Genomic DNA, 19,511 nt, shown 5'->3' on the forward strand with positions numbered 1-19,511 from the left:
TCTTTATGGAAACGACACTAATAACTTGCTTAAAATGGAGAAGCTTGAATCCATGGTGTATTTGCTTGAGCTGAGACAACTTGATAGCTTGGACCTCAGCTTAAATAACTTCAGTTATGGCTCAATTCCAATATTTATGGGTCTGATCAAGTAACTCAGGTATCTCGATCTCTCATTTGCTTCCCTTGGTGGGTTAATTCCTTATGAATTAGGTAACCTCACTAACCTGCAATACCTTGATCTTGCTGATAACATGTTATTGGGTGAGATTCCAGCATCATTAGGGAAGCTGTCAAACTTGAAGTACTTTAATCTTTTTGGTAATCAGTTGAGTGGCAAAATACCAACATCAATAGGTAAACTTTCCAAGCTGCAAAGTCTAAATATTGCGTCCAATCGAATGGAAAGTACAGTTTTGTCTGAATCTCACTTTGTTAACCTCTCAAGCTTGATAGTTTTAGCATAATTGATACAATGCTAACACTCAACCTGTCTTCTGATTGGGTGCCCCCTTTCCAACTTCAATTCTTAGGTGCTGATAACTGTAAAATCAGTGGACAACTTCCTCCATGGCTTCAAACTCAAAAGAACCTATCAGAGCTCCTTTTGTCAAATGCAAATATCTCCGGGCACATGCCCAGCTGGTTTCATACAATGCAACAACTTGACTTTGTGCTTCTTTCTAACAACAATCTTAGCGGGCCTTCTATTTCCCCTATCAACTTTTTTGCAATATACCTCTCTAATAACTCTCTGTCAGGGTAATTTTTGTCCAATAGCAGTAAACCTGAAGTATATCGCTCTGCTAACTATATAGATCTCACAAATAATTTTATATCTGGGCCACTTCTAGAAGGTTTAGGTCAAATAATGCCCAACTTGACAACTCTGATCCTTTCTAATAATCAAATTAGTGGTCAAATCCCCAATTCTTTGTGCCAACTTGAGTCTTTAAATTCTCTAGACATCAATAATAATAGTTTATCAGGCGAAATTCCAAATTGTTTAGCCAATTTGTCAAGTCTTTCACTTGTACGTCTCTCATACAACAAGCTAAAAGGACATTTTCCTTGCTTTAATAATAGTGGTTCCTACCAAAATGGTATTGGTGTAGAATTTTACTTGCATTTGAATGACAACATGCTCATTGGAGAAATGCCTTCATGCTTGAGGAGTCTCACAAATTTGAAAGTTTTAGACATTGGTGGAAATAAGCTCTCAGGCAAAATGCTTAAGTGGTTTAGTGCCGAAAAATTGAAGGAACTACAAATACTTAGGCTAAGAGGAAACAAGTTTAGTGGCACTATTCCTAGGCATATATGCTCTTTGCCTCATCTCCAAATCGTAGACCTTGGACATAACCATTTTACGGGATCCATTCCTCCTTGTTTAAGTAACCTTACAGCCATGACCCTTAATCTGTCACAAGCTAGCCATTTAAATGATGCTATTAGTGAGGTAATTCAGGGAATAGAGCGTGCATATACAAGCACGCAACTATATTTGGTGGATATAGACCTCTCCTGCAATAACTTGATGGGTAGCATTCCTGACAACTTGACAAAGATCGTTGGCTTGTTAAATCTCAACTTGTCATATAATCAGCTATCTGGAATGATTCCCGAGAATATTGGGGATTTGAAGTCATTGATCTCACTTGACTTGTCAATGAATGAACTCACGGGAAGAATCCCAACAAGCATAGGTGAAATACCTACGTTAAGCCATCTTAACCTCTCCTACAACAATTTATCAGGCCCAATCCCGACTGGCAATCAGCTACAAGTCCTGTCTGATCAAGCCTCAATATATGCCGGAAATCCTTATCTTTGTGGGGATTTGTTGCCTAAGAAGTGTAAAAGTAAAGTGAACGAGCAAGACAAGGATAAGAGCAATAGAGGCAAAGGCGATAATAAGGAGAAGCTTGAGAAAATGGAGCTGGTCCTGGTTGTGATGTCGGGATTTGCGACTGATTTTTGGGGTGTTGTTGGGAGTTTGGTGTTGAAAAGGAGGTGGAGGCATGCAGTTTTCCGGCGTGTGGAAGATGGTTATAACTGGTTGTATGTGGTAGTTGCAGTGAGGGTGGCCAAAGCTAGGAGGATCAACAGGAAATGAGATGGTTCATTTTTTATTTTTCGCAAACATTTTCGTTTCTTCTTGTTCTCCAAGTGTAGTGCGCTAGTGTTCTACCCTGTACTATAATACTATAGCATATTAGTATACTACTCGTATTATAGAAGCATGAGTATATTATTATAGAAACTGATTGAGTTTGATAATTAAAATAATCGCACCTGTAAAAGGTATTGTAAGCAGAGCTAATCCTTGTTTAATCCATAACATTTATGGCCGAAGCTGAAATCTTTATCTTTTTGTTATGAACTTGAAGCAATTCTTGTAGAACAAATGGAATTAACATAACTTGATTAAATCCGAACATTGCTGGTCGCTAATTGGTATGTTCCTGAACACTGGCTTTCGATTTCATACCTTATTGTTCCTAGACTTTCCTTATGTCCCTCATTTCCTTGTAGTATTCTCTGCTGTCCATTTTTCGCGTACAAAACTCTTAACTTATTTTTCTCTTATGTGAACCCATGATGTGCTGTGGCCGAGATATTGATCAACTCCGAGCCATCAAACTTTTACTTTAGTGTGCATTACCAGTGTCTGACATTTATTCTCTCCTAAACGAACGAGATGTGCATAAGTCGGTTGCTTTTTAAGTTTTCCTACACTTCTTTATATCAACAAAAACCGTTTTATGAGAGACTTGCTCGTTTTATTCATGTATTTCTGTATGCAGGTTGCCGGCCACCAGTATGTATGTTGGCTTATTACTATTGTTGTTGATTACTTTATTCTTAACTTTTGACTCAAGTATAATCATTCCGTCGACATTATTGACGTTAGCATGTACTCCGTATACCATGGCCTATTATTTATAGGCTGTCAAAGTACTCGTAGTATAATCATTCCGTCGACATTATTCTTAACTTTTGACTCAAGTATAAGGGTAAGATTATTGGTAGTCTTGAGACAAGACTTTGGTAAGTCTTGAGACAAGACTCACTCAAGACTACCAATAATTTACCCTAGTCTTTACAAAGTCTTAACAAAGTTTTAAGTTGAGTCTTAGAAATCCAAGACTTAACTTAAAAACTTTGGGTGAGTCTTGACCCCACCTTAAAGAAAAATTATCCAATGGGTGAACAACATGTGTCCTTTCTTTTTGTTAAAAAAATAAAGTGGAGTGAAAAAGTAGAGTCTGAGGTGAGTCTGACGGATAATGTATAAAGTTTGAGGTGAGTGTGAACAATAAAGAAATAATAAAAGTTAGTGAAAAGCCGATGTGGCAGAGTCTTAAGACTTGGGAAGGTCTGACTGATAATCTCACCCTAATCAATTTGTGTAAGAAATAAGGTGTCTTCCGCAAACATGTTTTTTGTTACAAACTAAATTAACATTACTACTATTTCTTCATAACAATGGGGAACACAGTAATAAGTTGCCTACGGATTTACACATTTATCCTTTTCAATACAAGATGGTGTCGCTGCAATGAGAACTCGCCCAATAACTCAACCGAGAGGTGTATACCTTCTGAAAGAGCGGCACTACTCAACTTCAAGCACAACCTCACCTATTTCGACAAAGACGTTTCATCTTCTTGGATAGGTGAGGAATGTTGCAATTGGGGTCGGGTGGTCTGTGATAGCAAAACCGGACATGTTCTCGAACTCGATCTTAGTGGAGATGGGACTAATAGTTTCCTTAAAATGAACAAGCTCGAGTCATTGGTGTACTTGCTTCAGCTAAAACAACTGGAGAGCTTGGACTTGAGATTCAATGATTTCACTTATAGCTCAATCCCGAGATTTATGGGTTTGATGAAGGAACTCAGGTATCTATCTCTATCTTTCATCTACTTCTCTAGCTGGGCTAGTTCCTTATGAATTAGGTAACCTCACTAACCTGCAAGTCCTTGATCTTTCATATAACATGTTATCGGGCGAGATTCCAACAATTATAGGGAAACTGTCAAATTTGGAGGAACTATATATTTCCCAAAATAATTTAAGTTCAATAGCATCCTCTCTTAGATTTCCATCAAAATTGGAGTACTTGGACCTTTCTAATAATAAGTTAAGTGGCAAAATGCCAACATCAATATTAGGAAAACTTTCAAAGCTGCGAAGTTTAGATATTAGCTACAATCCATTGGAAGGCACAATTTTGTCTAAAACCCACTTTGCTAACCTCTCAACCTTGACATATTTATGCATGTCTCATACGATGCTAACACTCAACCTGCCTTCCAATTGGGTGCCTCCATTCCAACTTCTAGAATTATTTGCCGATACCTGCAAAATCAACGGACAAATTCCTCCGTGGCTTCAAACTCAAAAGTACCTATATAAGCTACATTTATCTAGTGCAAATATCTCCGGGTTCATGCCCAACTGGTTTCATACAATGCAACAACTTGACTGGGTGGTTCTTTCTGACAACAAGCTTAGCGGGTCTCCTATTTACCCCATTAACTTTTCCACAATCAACCTCTCTAATAACTCTTTGTCTGGGTTAATTTTTCCAAAAGGCAGTAAAGCTGAAGTCTATCATCAAGCGAACGAGATAAATCTCTCAAATAATTACATTAATGGGTCATTTCCAGAAGGATTAGGTCATATAATGCCTTACTTGACAATCCTATACCTTTCGAATAATCAAATCGAGGGTCCAATCCCTAATTCTTTATGTCATTTTACATCATTGGTTACTTTAGATCTGCAAAATAATAGTTTAACGGGTGTGATTCCAAATTGTTGGGGATTAGGACAGATAATGCTTAATTTACGAGGCCTAATCCTTTCCAATAATCAAATCAAGGGTCCAATCCCTGAGTCTTTGTGCCAACTTACATCGTTGATTTTTGTAGATATTCAAAATAATAGTTTATCGGGAGAAATTTCAGATTGTTGGGCGAATACACCTCTTTCATTTATACGTCTCTCGTACAACAAGCTCAAAGGACGTATTCCTTGCTTTAATAACATAATTTCCAACAAGTTTGAGATAAGTGATGGATTTTATTTGCATTTAAATGACAACATGTTGAGCGGAGGCATCCCTGTAAAGAAGGTGTAATTTGTATATATAAAACTGAATGATTTACAAAGCTATTGTACTAGGTATTTATAGGATGAGAACTAGTCTAATTAAGGATAGAAAAGGGAGCCTATACATTATATTGTCTATAATTACAATATTGAGTGTATCACAGATTGATTGTGTTTGCTTGATTTGCGGGGTTGATTGATTGTGCTATCTTTTCCTTATTTGTATAGGTATTATGGCTAATACTCCCCCTCAAGATGGACGTAAGGGGTCGAAGGCCAATCTTGTCGCGCAGGTCAAGGAACCGATGCTTGTGTAAAGGCTTGGTAAGTGCGTCTGCGAGTTGATCCTTTCCTGCAATGTGTTGAATGCTCATGTGTCCCAATTGTAGCTGTTCACGAACGAAGTGGAATGATAGGGCCATGTGCTTCATTCTTGAGTGAAAGACCGGATTTTTGGCATATAAAGTGGCCGACATGTTGTCACAATAAACAGCGGGCGGCTTTGTTATGGTGATGCCAAGCTCAAGAAGTAAATTTCGAAGCCATAGTGTTTCAGTAGTAACAGCAGCGACAGCGCGAAATTCGGCTTCAGTTGTAGATAGGGCTAGTCCTCGTTGTTTTTTGGAGGACCAGGAGATAGGATTACGACCAAGGTAAATGACATAGCCAGAAGTAGAGAGAAACGAGTCCTTATCGCCAGCAAAGTCTGCATCACAAAATGCGTGAAGACAAAGAGGTGAGGTACGGTATAGTTGGATTCCATGTGTGGAGGTGCCTTGAAGATATCGTAGTAAACGTTTGAGAGCTGTCCAATGGGTGGTAGTAGGATGGTGCAAGAATTGGGCTAGTCGATTGACCGTGAAGGCAATGTCCGACCTTGTGAGGGAAAGATACTGAAGACTACCAACTATTGCTCGATAGTCAGAGTGTTCGTGAATAGGTTTGTAAAGACACGTTGTTTTGGTTTTTAAAAGAAATAATGAGGAATCTGAAATGGATTGTTTAAAACCAAAGGTGACAAGGTAAGTTTTGAGTTCGGTGTACCAAGCTCGAGGAGCTTGTTTTAAGCCATATATGGCCTTGTTTAATTTACAAACAGAGGTAGGTTGGGTCATGTCTACAAAGCCATGAGGTTGAACCATGTAAACATCATCGGTTAGTGTACCTTGAAGGAAGGCGTTGTTAATGTCGAGCTGTCTTAAGGGCCAGGCTTGAGTGACAACGAGCGAGAGTATAAGTCGAACAGTGTTGGGTTTTACCACTGGACTGAAGGTTTCATTGAAGTCGATTTCCGGTCTTTGATGAAAGCCTTTAGCAACTAGGCGTGCCTTGTATTGCTTTAGAGATCCATCAGGGTTATATTTGACGCGATGGACCCATTTACAACCAACAATGTTGTGGGATGATTGACGAGGTACGAGTGTCCAAGTTTTGTTGTTTGTTAGTGCTTGAAATTCGGTTTCCATGGCTTGACGCCATTGGGGAAGGATGAGCGCTTGCTTGACGGTTTTGGGCAGTGAAGTTGAAGCGGGACTGATGTAAGCGAGTTTGGCGTATTTAGGATTGGGTTTGCGGATGTTATTGGTTAAACGGGTAGTGACATTGCGGGTGGGTTCGCGGTTAGGTTGGGTCGATGGTTGAGTGTTTGTAGTGGAGGAGTTGGGTGGTAATTGAGTAGAGGGATTTGTAGCGGGCTGTGGCGTGGTGGTGGAGGGAGTGATAGGTGGTTGTTGCGTGGTAGTGGAGGGGTTGGTGGGTGGCTGTTGCGTGGTGGTGGATGTAGGTGTCGAAGTGTGGGGTCGACGGGTGTAAGTAGAGTGAATAGGATGCCGGGATTGTTGTGCTTGCGGTAGTGACAGTGGCGAAGTAGGAGATGTAGGTAGTATAGGAATTACAAGGGAACACCATTCATCGGGATCATTGTGTGTCGGTGGTAATGGCTCCTTTTGAAGTAGTCGGTGGTATGCAAATTCATTCTCGATAAATTTGACATGTCGAGACGTATAAATTCGATTGGTTTTGGGGTCAAGACAATGAAATGCACTTTGGGTGGATGAATAGCTAACGAAAATGCAAGGTGTAGAGCGATATTCTAGTTTATGTTTTGTGTATGGTTTTAGCCATGGATAGCAAAGGCATCCAAAATTATGTAATTTGTGATAGTCGGGTTTTGTATTATGTAGTTTAAAGTACGGTGTTTAAGCATTTAATGTTTTAGTAGGAAGACGATTAATGAGATATGTGGCCGTACTAAATGCAAATGGCCAAAATTTGGTGGGTATATCAGCGTGGGCGAGTAATGCGAGGCCCGTTTCAACAATGTGTCGATGCCGTCTTTCGGCATACCTATTATGTTCGGGAGTGTGAGGTGGTGAGGTAAAATGGCTTATGCCATTGTTAAGTAGTTCGGGATTTAATTTTTGAAATTCTCCACCATTATCGGAAAAGAATTGTCTTATCGTTTTGTTGAAGTATTTCTCAACAAGTGCTTTGAAGCGAAGAAAGACTTGGGTGGTTTCGGACTTGTTTTTAATTGGAAATAGCCATATGTATTTGCTAAAGTGGTCGACAAATACAACATAATACTTGTAGTTTTCACGAGATAGTACCGGACTTGTCCATAGGTCCGAGTAGATTAGTTCTAAGGGTGCCGTGGTTTTAAATGTTGAGTTCGCAAATGGTAGCTTTTTGCTCTTACTAATATGACAAGAATCACAATAAGAGAAATTTGAAATCGGAAATGGTGTATTTTTATAATATATTTCATTACATCAAAGGTAGGATGTCCTAGTCTATGATGCCATGAAAGGTGAGTTGAGCCTTTCTTGGTTAAATAAGCCATTGGTTGCGTGTTGCTCAACTCGTAAACTCCAGCTTTAGCCTTGCCCTGGAGAAGCGTTTTGCCCGTCGAAATTGCCTTAACAAAAAAAGATGATGATGAGAAAACTACATAAGCATTATTATCATGACATATTTTCGAGATAGATAATATGTTACGAGAAATTTTTGGTACATGTAACACATTAGTAAATTTAAGAGAAGAGTAAGGTAATTGAAATGAACTTATGTTAGCAATATCCAATGTCGAGCCATCTCCAATAACGAGGTCATCCGGGCCAAAGTAAGGTGAATGGAGCGCAAGTGTATCGAGGTCCATGGGTTACATGATGCGAGGCTCCGCTATCAAGTAGATAATTCGGGTTGGAATTTTGGTTGGGAAGAGGAGTAGTGGTTGCCGTGTGGGCTTGAGCAGGGGTGTACTGATGTTGGCGTGGTGGTGGAGCAAGGAAGGTGATAAGCGGGTATTTTTGGCGGAAATACGGGCAGTTAGCAATGACGTGTCCAACTTGACGACACCACTGACAACGGCCTTTAAAAGGGCGTGGGGTTGCATTTGTGGATGCGGAAGCAGGGGTGGCAGCGGGGTTGTATTGTGGTGTATTGGTGGTTTGACGGTTGGTACCACGATAGTTATTGTTGTGGCGAAAAGCGGCATTAGCAGTAGGTTGAAATAGGTCAAATTGTGGTTGTTGGTCTAAGAGAACTTCATGATGCAGGAGCTTTTCGTGAAGCAGCTCGAAAGAGATCGAATCGTCACGGGCTCTCACGGCATCAATAACTGGTTTATATAAATTGTAATTAAGCCCACGAAGAATTTTCGAGACTATGTCATCAGGGTCTACGGTTGTACCCAATAAAGCCAATTGATCAATACAAGTTTTGAAGGTGTTCATATAGTCACTGATCTTTTGATCAGCGGGTTTGACTATTGAGTTTAATGTTTCTTTAAGTTGAAGAACATGGGCTCGAGAAGGATTGTTATAGGTGCTCGAGAGTATGTCCCATGCCTCTTTGGCCGAGGTAGCACGCACGATTAGTGCCTGAACCGTGGCACTTAGTGTGCCCATTAGAGCCCCGAGGATCAAGCCATCCTGCTTGAGCCACGAGAGGTATGCGGGATTGGGTTGTTCTGTTTTGTCAGAACCGGTGATGGTGGGTGGTGGTGATGCGGTGGATCCATCGAGAAAGCCAAATAGGCTGTACCCGAAGAGGATATTCATAAGTTGAAACCGCCAAGAGACATAGTTGAGCGGCGTGAGTTTTACACAGTGACTCAAATTGATTGAAATCAAGGGTTTGGTGGTTTCATGTGGGTTGGGAATCATGCTTTCGGGGTTGGTCATGGTTGTGAGTGCGGTGGAAAAATCAGAGGGAGTTGTGCGTTTGAAGGTGGTGGTGGGACGGGTTGAGAGAGGGTTGTTAGAGGATTTCTTTTGACTCCTTGATACTATGTAAAGAAGGTGTAATTTGTATATATAAAACTGAATGATTTACAAAGCTATTGTACTAGGTATTTATAGGATGAGAGCTAGTCTAATTAAGGATAGAAAAGGGAGCCTATACATTACATTGTCTATAATTACAATATTGAGTGTATCACAGATTGATTGTGTTTGCTTGATTTGTGGGGTTGATTGATTGTGCTATCTTTTCCTTATTTGTAGAGGTATTATGGCTAATAATCCCTTCATGCTTAAGCGATCACAAAAACCTGAAAGTTTTAGATATTGGGGAAAACCAGCTCTCAGGCAAAATCCCCAAGTGGTTTAGTGCCGAAGAATGAACTTGAGCATTTTGATCATTCACACTCAATTTGTTCCACTTGTCATTTAGTAATTGGCTCTCTCTCCTCTTTCCTTGGTCTTTGTGCCAAAACCAAAGGACAACAATTGACCGGGATGGAGGGAGTATATGTTAAGAGTCAATTATAACATTAACTTAGTGCCTCAAAAGTTCCACAGTAGGCAGGGTAATGGGATAGAATGTACTCGGTCTTAGTTTACAAATAAGCTGTTTGTGAATACATCGAGAATTGCGCTGCCCGCTTGCTACGCTTCACTCCACAGCATGAGAAGCTTGTTCAATTTATTTGTTTTACATTAGTCTTCTTCAGTCGTCTTTTGTGCAATAATGCAGATCAAAACTGTTGGAACTATGCCCCAGAGCAATCATTATGAAACGTTTTTGAACAAATTTCATACAGTGTAATTATTAATGGAGATTAATAATTAGATGGCTTTTTCTTATTATCCTATTAAGGTATTAATACGATGATCAGTCCTTGATTAAACTGGTATATTTGACATCATAATGGAGATTATGATAATGAGAGTCGAGTATTATAAAGTTTAGTCTAAAAGTGTTCTTGGTCGTTGGATCTTCAGAACGAGACTATGATAATCCGGATAGACCAATATATTGATAACGTTACTCATAGGATGAGTATTAATGGATCTCATTCATTAAGTTATAATATAGATAATGCATATGGAGATATGATTATTGAACGTGATCAACAGTGAGATTTCCCAAATGGTTATTATTACCTATGCACTGTCAATGTGGAAATTCTCTTAAGGAATAGTTGTATATTTTATCCTTTGACCTGAGATCATCATTGTAGTTAATAGACTACTTATTGTACTTAGATATCGGACACCTAGTATGTAAAAATGCTAGTTGAATGGTCATTGGGTATAATTAAGTACCTATGTAATTAGTGGTGAGTCAAGATGGAATCCGTCAGCTCAAGGTAATGAGTTTGAACTCTATGTTGTCATTAATCTTATTGGTCATATAAAAATCTTGGTCAGGGTAGACGAATGTTTTAAGAAAGGAGTTTCTTAAAGTCATTCCCGACCAATAGTGATCGACATGTAACATAGTGGTCGTCTCGTGGGGTTTGACAGTCAAACCATACCCTAGGACGATCCGGAGTTGGAACGATGGAGGGAAATAAATACAGTATCCTTTACCAGGTTCGAGTACAGTGAAGTACAATGAATATTGGTATTCACACTATCCGGCCGTCGGGGAGTGTTGTTAGACGCCAACCTCGATTAATAGTTAATGAGATTAATTATTACCGGTTTAGCGATGAACCTATGTGGTCACACACTTACGGTCGATATTTAACGTTTACGGTTATTTAATTTATTATGAGATAATTAATTAAATAATCTCGACGACATATTTTTATATTGTCCGCTAACACAGAAATATAGTTAATATCGGAAAGACGTTTGTATGAGAGACGGATCGAAACGAATCAGATTGGCATTAAGCTAATTTACACGTCCTTTTTGATAAACATGATTGAATCAATGTTTATCAAAGCAATTGCTACGTGCCATTTTTTGTGTGGTTTTCTTAGCAAAGTTGGTTACGTGACTTATGTGAAGAAACTTAATGGCCAAGTTATTTTTGCCTATAAATAGCCGGCCATGCATTTCTTGCTATATATACGTACAAAAAAGAACAAGAAGTTCCATTCCTTTCTACTCTCATACATACAAGTGAGAAAAGTGTTTCTCTATTATTCCGAGGTCGTCTCAAGGGTTGAGAACGTTAGTCTATCTACCGGTGTGGATACACTAGAGACTCCGTATTTTCGGGGTTAGACCAATTTATTGTCTACACATAAAGTATGTGTCCCTTTACTCGCTTTTTACAAGTTTTTAAATGCAATAGGTCTCGGGAGGACCGCGTTTACGTCTTCCGCTTGCTACATGTGATGTGCCGCGGTCCCTTCAATTGGTATCAGAGCCAATTTTGCATTTACATTTTGTAAATTTGGGTCTCGCGAGAATTGTTCTCGTAATTCGTTGAGTAACGAATCTATTACATGCATGCGTAAATAGCTTTTGTCTATTATGTGGATATAAAAGGCGTTTCCACTTTTATGATAATCATTGTTTCAATCATTACATTTTTGATCATTTATTGATAATATAGTATCATTGTAATGTTTGAGTAACATATTAGTGGGTAAGCTGTTTTAAAGCTTATGATTGCTATTTAACATGCAAAGTATAAGCTGACAGGAGCCGACTCTTGTATGAGATATAAGGGTTAGTCTTATCAGTTGGGTTATATTAGATATAGCCAAGTGTGTTATTCAAATTGTTTGAATGACATTAAAACTTGACCACTTAAAGATTATTGAGTTTTTAATTGATAGAATATGAGATATTTTGTCAAAGGTTGCCACTCAGGTAGGCAATAAAATTATTTTATTTTCGTTTACAAGAAGCGACCTGACAACCAGGGGGCTTGTAGTTCGGAGATATAATAATATTGTCTATTGTATTTGATACGGGGGTGAAGAAAAGTTAACTAATCTTGTACTTTTAGTCTGGACAACCCAGAGGGTATGACATTTATTAATTTTCTGTCACTAGAGTGGATAAACTCAACTACACTGATAGGTACGACCTGACAACCAGGGGACTATGTAGTGTAGAGCCTAAAATGATTTTATAAGATAAAATTAGATGAATTTTAATTATGATGAGAAGCGACCTGACAACTAGGGGGCTCATGCATGTTTTAAAATTCTTGTATTATCATTATGAGGAAGTCCATATCATGATGATGTATGATTATGTTCTTATTGGATTGTTTTCTTTCCGATTAATATTTCTCAAAGGAGGCTAGTGGGAGCACAGTAATTTTCTTAGTGCTATATGTGGCTGACATATTGCTAATAGGAAATGATGTGCTAACCATGCAAGAGACAAAGATTTGGCTATCTGAACAGTTCTCCATAAAGGATATGGGAGAAGCGGCTTATATTCTTGGAATGAGAATCTATGGAGATAGATTCAGGAAGCTGCTATGACTCTCCCAATCTTTGTACACTCATGTTGTACAAGGCCTGATGTGGCTTACCCACTAGGAGTAGCGAGTAGGCATCAGGCAATCCAGATGAGGAACATTGGAAAGTGGTGAAAACCATCCTTGAGTACTTGAGAAGGACTAAGGACCAATTCCTCATTTTTGGAGATTGTAAGCTAAAAGTGTTTAGTTGTACTAATGCGAGTTTCGCATTGGATACGGATGATAGCAAGTCTATCTCTGGTTATGCTTTAACCTTAAATGGTGAGCAGTGAGTTGGAAGAATTCCATAAAAGCTAAAGTAGCTGACTCAGTAACCGAAGTAAAGTACTTAGCCGTATGTGATGCTGTTAAGAAAGTCGTTTGGATAAGAAATTTCTTAATTGAGCTTGGTGTTGTTCCTTCAGTGGAGGAAGGTATTCCTCTATTGTGTGTCAATAAGGAGTTATTGTACATGCTAAAAAGCTAAGGGGACCACCAACGATCTAAACATGCTCTTCAGAAATTTCATCTGATTAGAGAAATGTTTGAACATGGAGATGTTCAAATTCATCAGGTGTAAGGGAAAGAAACGAAGCAGATCCTTTCACTAAGGCGCTTTGATCAAAGGAGTTTGACAAGCACGGGTGGAATATAGGATCAAGGTTCATGACCGATTGCCTCTAGGTCAAGTGGGAGATTGTTGGAACTATGCCCCAGAGCAATCGTTATGAAACGTTTTTGAACAAATTTCATACAGTGTAATTATTAATGGAGATTAATAATTAGATGGCTTTTTCTTATTATCTTATTAAGGTATTAATACGATGATAAGTCCTTGATTAAACTGGTATATTTGACATCATAATGGAGATTATGATAATGAGAGTCGAGTATTATAAAGTTTAGTCTAAAAGTGTTCTTGGTCGTTGGATCTTGAACGGACTATGATAATCCGGATAGACCAATATATTGATAACGTTACTCATAGGATGAGTATTAATGGATCTCATTCATTAAGTTATAATATAGATAATGCATATGGAGATATGATTATTGAACGTGATCAACAGTGAGATTTCCCAAATGGTTATTATTACCTATGCACTGTCAATGTGGAAATTCTCTTAAGGAATAGTTGTATATTTTATCCTTTGACCTGAGATCATCATTGTAGTTAATAGACTACTTATTGTACTTAGATATCGGACACCTAGTGTGTAAAAATGCTAGTTGAATGGTCATTGGGTATAATTAAGTACCTATGTAATTAGTGGTGAGTCAAGATGGAATCCGTCAGCTCAAGGTAATGAGTTTGAACTCTATGTTGTCATTAATCTTATTGGTCATATAAAAACCTTGGCCAGGGTAGACGAATGTTTTAAGAAAGGAGTTTCTTAAAGTCATTCCCGACCAATAGTGATCGACATGTAACATAGTGGTCGTCTCGTGGGGTTTGACAGTCAAACCATACCCTAGGACGATCCGGAGTTGGAACGATGGAGGGAAATAAATACAGTATCCTTTACCAGGTTCGAGTACAGTGAAGTACAATGAATATTGGTATTCACACTATCCGGTCGTCGGGGAGTGTTGTTAGACGCCAACCTCGATTAATAGTTAATGAGATTAATTATTACCGGTTTAGCGATGAACCTATGTGGTCACACACTTACGGTCGATATTTAACGTTTACGGTTATTTAATTTATTATGAGATAATTAATTAAATAATCTCGACGACATATTTTTATATTGTCCGCTAACACGGAAATATAGTTAATATCGGAAAGACGTTTGTATGAGAGACGGATCGAAACGAATCAGATTGGCATTAAGCTAATTTACACGTCCTTTTTGATAAACATGATTGAATCAATGTTTATCAAAGCAATTGCTACGTGCCATTTTTTGTGTGGTTTTCTTAGCAAAGTTGGTTACGTGACTTATGTGAAGAAACTTAATGGCCAAGTTATTTTTGCCTATAAATAGCCGGCCATGCATTTCTTGCTATATATACGTACAAAAAAGAACAAGAAGTTCCATTCCTTTCTACTCTCATACATACAAGTGAGAAAAGTGTTTCTCTATTATTCCGAGGTCGTCTCAAGGGTTGAGAACGTTAGTCTATCTACCGGTGTGGATACAATAGAGACTCCGTATTTTCGGGGTTAGACCAATTTATTGTCTACACATAAAGTATGTGTCCCTTTACTCAGTTTTACAAGTTTTTAAATGCAATTGATGTGCCGCGGTCCCTTCAATTGGTATCAGAGCCAATTTTGCATTTACATTTTGTAAATTTGGGTCTCGCGAGAATTGTTCTCAATCTATTACATGCATGCGTAAATAGCTTTTGTCTATTATGTGGATATAAAAGGCGTTTCCACTTTTATGATAATCATTGTTTCAATCATTACATTTTTGATCATTTATTGATAATATAGTATCATTGTAATGTTTGAGTAACATATTAGTGGATAAGCTGTTTTAAAGCTTATGATTGCTATTTAACATGCAAAGTATAAGCTGACAGGAGCCGACTCTTGTATGAGATATAAGGGTTAGTCTTATCAGTTGGGTTATATTAGATATAGCCAAGTGTGTTATTCAAATTGTTTGAATGATATTAAAACTTGACCACTTAAAGATTATTGAGTTTTTAATTGATAGAATATGAGATATTTTGTCAAAGGTTGCCACTCAGGTAGGCAATAAAATTATTTTATTTTCGTTTACAAGAAGCGACCTGACAACCAGGGGGCTTGTAGTTCGGAGATATAATAATATTGTCTATTGTATTTGATACGGGGGTGAAGAAAAGTTAACTAATCTTGTACTTTTAGTCTGGACAACCCAGAGGGTATGACATTTATTAATTTTCTGTCACTAGAGTGGATAAACTCAACTACACTGATAGGTACGACCTGACAACCAGAGGACTATGTAGTGTAGAGCCTAAAATGATTTTATAAGATAAAATTAGATGAATTTTAATTATGATGAGAAGCGACCTGACAACCAGGGGGCTCATGCATGTTTTAAAATTCTTGTATTATCATTATTTGGTGGACATAGATCTCTCCAAGGTATAAAGCGCGCATATGCGAGCACGCTACAATATTTGGTGGACATAGATCTCTCCCACAATAACTTGGTGGGTGGCATTCCTCATGACATGACAAAGATCGCTGGCTTGTTAAATCTCAACTTGTCGTATAATCAGTTGTCGGGAACCATTCCCGACAATATTGGGGATTTGAAGTCCTTGATCTCACTAGATTAACAGGAGATGAAATGGTTCATGTGTTAATCACATCTGTCATGTTTTATCATTTTTGTAGTTTTTGTGAATGGTTTTTATATCCTTGTATCGTCTTCTACTTTCCTTATTTTCGAAAAAAAATTCGTTTCTGGCTGTTCACAGTATGCCTGTACTAATGCTGTACTAACCAGTTTCCAAGACCGACATCTATTTGATTTGATCGTCCCCTAAACAGTGACTGGATTTGGTCGTTTGATTATGATCGTTTAAGATCAATGATCATGGCTTTTCGCCTTAGAAACTCTACTTGCTGTAGAAATTTTTAATGAAATGTACAGCTATTACTTCCGATTAGTGTCTGATACAAACGACAGGCCCGAATTGACCCGAGCTGAATTGGCCCGACCCGCATCCAATCCGGTTGACCCATTTACCAGGTCTACTCAATACTAACATACGTGCCACCAAATACTACTCGTACATGCTGCGCTCAACATGTTGTCATCATTCATAAACATGTGTATTAGGTTTGTCTGTTACTTTTAAGGGAACGAGGGACAGTGGACACAAGGACAATAGGTAAGAATAATGCATTGCATGAATGCGCACTATTTTTGTGCAACTAGTTTCATTTCTATTCATTAGCCATACGCCCATACACTTAAGGCTGGGCAAAAATATACGTTACGGTATAGATGGGTAATTCCAGGAGTAATTCCAAATTGCTGACCAATATTATTTCAACTCTTTTATTTTTACGACTTTCTTACAACAAGCTCAAAGGACGCATTCCCTGCTTTAACAAAAGATTCCGACAATTATGGGGCGGACGCTGAATTTTATTTGCAGTTGAAAGACAACAGGTAGAGCGGAGAGATCACAAATTTGCAAGTTGTAGACATTGGTGGAAAACAGTTTACTGTTTAGGGCATTAAAAATACTCAAGTTAAGAGGAAACCAAATTAGTGGCACTATATGCCTTGTCTCCAACTCATGACATTAACATGTACATTATATATGTAAGGTATCTTTTAACTTGTGTTTTCCACAAACTTGTATAGCATTAACAATGGAAACTCAGTCAATAACTTGCCTACTAATTTACACATTCATCTTTTTGAATACAAGATGGTGTAATTGCAATCGAAACTCAGTCAATAACTCAATCTTAAGATGTAAAACTTATGAAAGAGCAGCGTTGCTCAACTTCAAGCACAATATCTCCTATTTCGACAAAGATGTTATAAGATAAAGAATTGGAATGTGAATGATTATGATTGTATTACTTGAATTACAATACAAGGGTTGCATCTATTATATACTAATCTAAAGCCTAAGATATAGCAACTATACATGTGAATGCAATATGTACGTATATACTAAGTCAAGGATAATAACAACTGAATATTATCTTGCTAAGAGTTAGAGATATGGTTAACTACTTGCTTGATATTAGAAGTGTCCTTAATATTCCCCCGCAAGACGGACTGACCATTGAAAAGGCCGATCTTGGAAATAATAGTTTCGAATTGAGAACGGGCAAGGGGCTTAGTTAGCACGTCAGCTAACTGATCACTGCTACTAACATGCGAAACTCGAAGTGTACCATCTTGAACCTGAGCTCGAACAAAGTGAAAAGCTAACGCCACATGCTTCATACGCGAATGGAAAACAGGATTGGCCGAGTAGTTCGTTGCGCTTAAATTATCACAATATATAACCGGAGCACGAAAAACAACACCAAGCTCGGTGAGTAGAGACCGAACCCAAGAGAGTCGTGTCGTCGTCTCGGCAACAGCTCGAAATTCAGCCTCGGTGGTTGATAAAGCAATGGTTTTTTGTTTCTTTGAAGACCAAGCTATCGGATTCTTACCTAGATAGACCAAATAACCAGAGGTAGAGGTATAATTATCCTTATCACCACCCCAATCGGCATCGCTAAAGGCATGTAATTGGAGCGGAGTGTGGCGATGTAGCTGTAGACCGAGGGACATAGTACCATGGAGATAACGGAGGACACGTTTCAGTGCACTCCAGTGAGCTTGCTGTGGACTTTGCATAAATTGTGCAAGTTTATTTATTGCAAAGGAAACATCGGGACGGGTAAGTGATAGATATTGTAAACTGCCGACAATGGAGCGATAAGTGGTGATATCGCATAGAGGAGTGTTGGTATGGACGGCTAAGTGTGGGTAAGACATCATGGGAGTTGTGGAAGGTTTACAATCCACCATATTGTGTCGCTGCAAAATATCGTAAATGTACTTCGATTGGGAGAGGAGAAGACCATGTTTATTTGGGGTGACCTCAACTCCCAAGAAGTAAGACAAGTTGCCAAGATCTTTGAGGGAAAACCGTGAAGCCAATTTTGTGATAAAATCAGTGAGAAAAACAGGGGACGGCCCGGTGACGATGATATCGTCGACATAGACTAGAACAAAAAGTGTGTGAGTGACTGTTTTGTAAATAAAAAGTGACGAATCCGCAAGAGATACCTTAAACCCAAATTGAACAAGGTAGCCTTTGAGTTCAGTATACCATGCCCGCGGAGCTTGCTTCAAGCCATAGATGGCTTTATTGAGCTTACAAACGTGTGAAGAGGACTCGGTGTTGATGAATCCCGGTGGTTGAGACATGTAGACGGTCTCATGTAAGGTGCCTTGAAGAAAGGCATTGTTGATGTCGAGTTGACGAATTGACCAACCGTGACTAAGAGCAAGTGACAAAAGAAGACGGATGTGACGGGTTTAACGACCGGATCGAATGTGTCCATGTAATTAATCCCATGTTGTTGAGTAAAACCTTTTGCAACTAATCTAGCTTTATATTTTTGAATTGTATTATCGGGATTATATTTGACACGGAAAATCCACTTGCACCCAACGACTTTAATAGAAGAATTATTCGGCACAAGGGTCCATGTCTTGTTTCGAATGAACGCATTGTATTCCTCGAGCATAGCGGCACGCCAATGTGGAGAGGTAAGAGCCTGTTTTGTAGTTTTTGGAAGTGAGTGAGGGGATGTGACGGTAGCAAGTTTTGCATATTTTGGGTTGGGCTTACGAATATTGTTACTCAGGCGGGTTCCATGGTGATGGGGTGGAGGTGGCGGTGGTGGTGGTGGAGGTGGGGATGGCGAGGACAGAGGGGAGGAGGGTGTGGTAGAGGCATCAGAGGAGGGCTGAGCAGAGTGAGCAGGAGAGGAGGTGGATGTAGGTGTAGATGGCGAGGGTGGGGTAGAGACAGACGAGGCAGGGGTGGTGGAGGGAGGTAGGAAACTGACTGGTGGAGTAAACCAGTCAGTCGAGTCAGGTGGAGAAGAGGATGGAGTGGCAGAGGTGAGACGAGAGTAAGGAAAGACGGTTTCGACAAAAGTGACGTGACGCGAGGTGTAAACCCGTTTTGTGGTAGGATCTAAGCAATGGTAGGCACTTTGGCTAGAGGAGTAACCAAGAAAGACACAGGGAATTG

General features: G+C 39.0%; 2 protein-coding genes across 2 annotated transcripts; both read left to right on the plus strand.

Moving 5' to 3' along the window:
• The first annotated feature begins 870 nt into the window (after nucleotides 1–870).
• On the plus strand, nucleotides 871–2,115 carry LOC141608831 (receptor-like protein EIX2). The gene has a single exon (XM_074428179.1). It carries the CDS (start codon nucleotides 871–873, stop codon nucleotides 2,113–2,115), a length of 1,245 nt encoding a protein of 414 aa, XP_074284280.1.
• A 1,373-nt stretch (nucleotides 2,116–3,488) lies between these two features.
• On the plus strand, nucleotides 3,489–5,148 carry LOC141608832 (receptor like protein 24-like). The gene is made up of 2 exons (XM_074428180.1): nucleotides 3,489–3,904; nucleotides 4,104–5,148. The coding sequence occupies exons 1-2, from the start codon at nucleotides 3,489–3,491 to the stop codon at nucleotides 5,146–5,148; spliced, it is 1,461 nt and encodes a 486-aa protein (XP_074284281.1).
• Nucleotides 5,149–19,511: the final 14,363 nt, after the last annotated feature.

The sequence above is a fragment of the Silene latifolia genome, chromosome 10, assembly GCF_048544455.1.
Source record: "Silene latifolia isolate original U9 population chromosome 10, ASM4854445v1, whole genome shotgun sequence".
NCBI lineage: Eukaryota > Viridiplantae > Streptophyta > Magnoliopsida > Caryophyllales > Caryophyllaceae > Silene > Silene latifolia.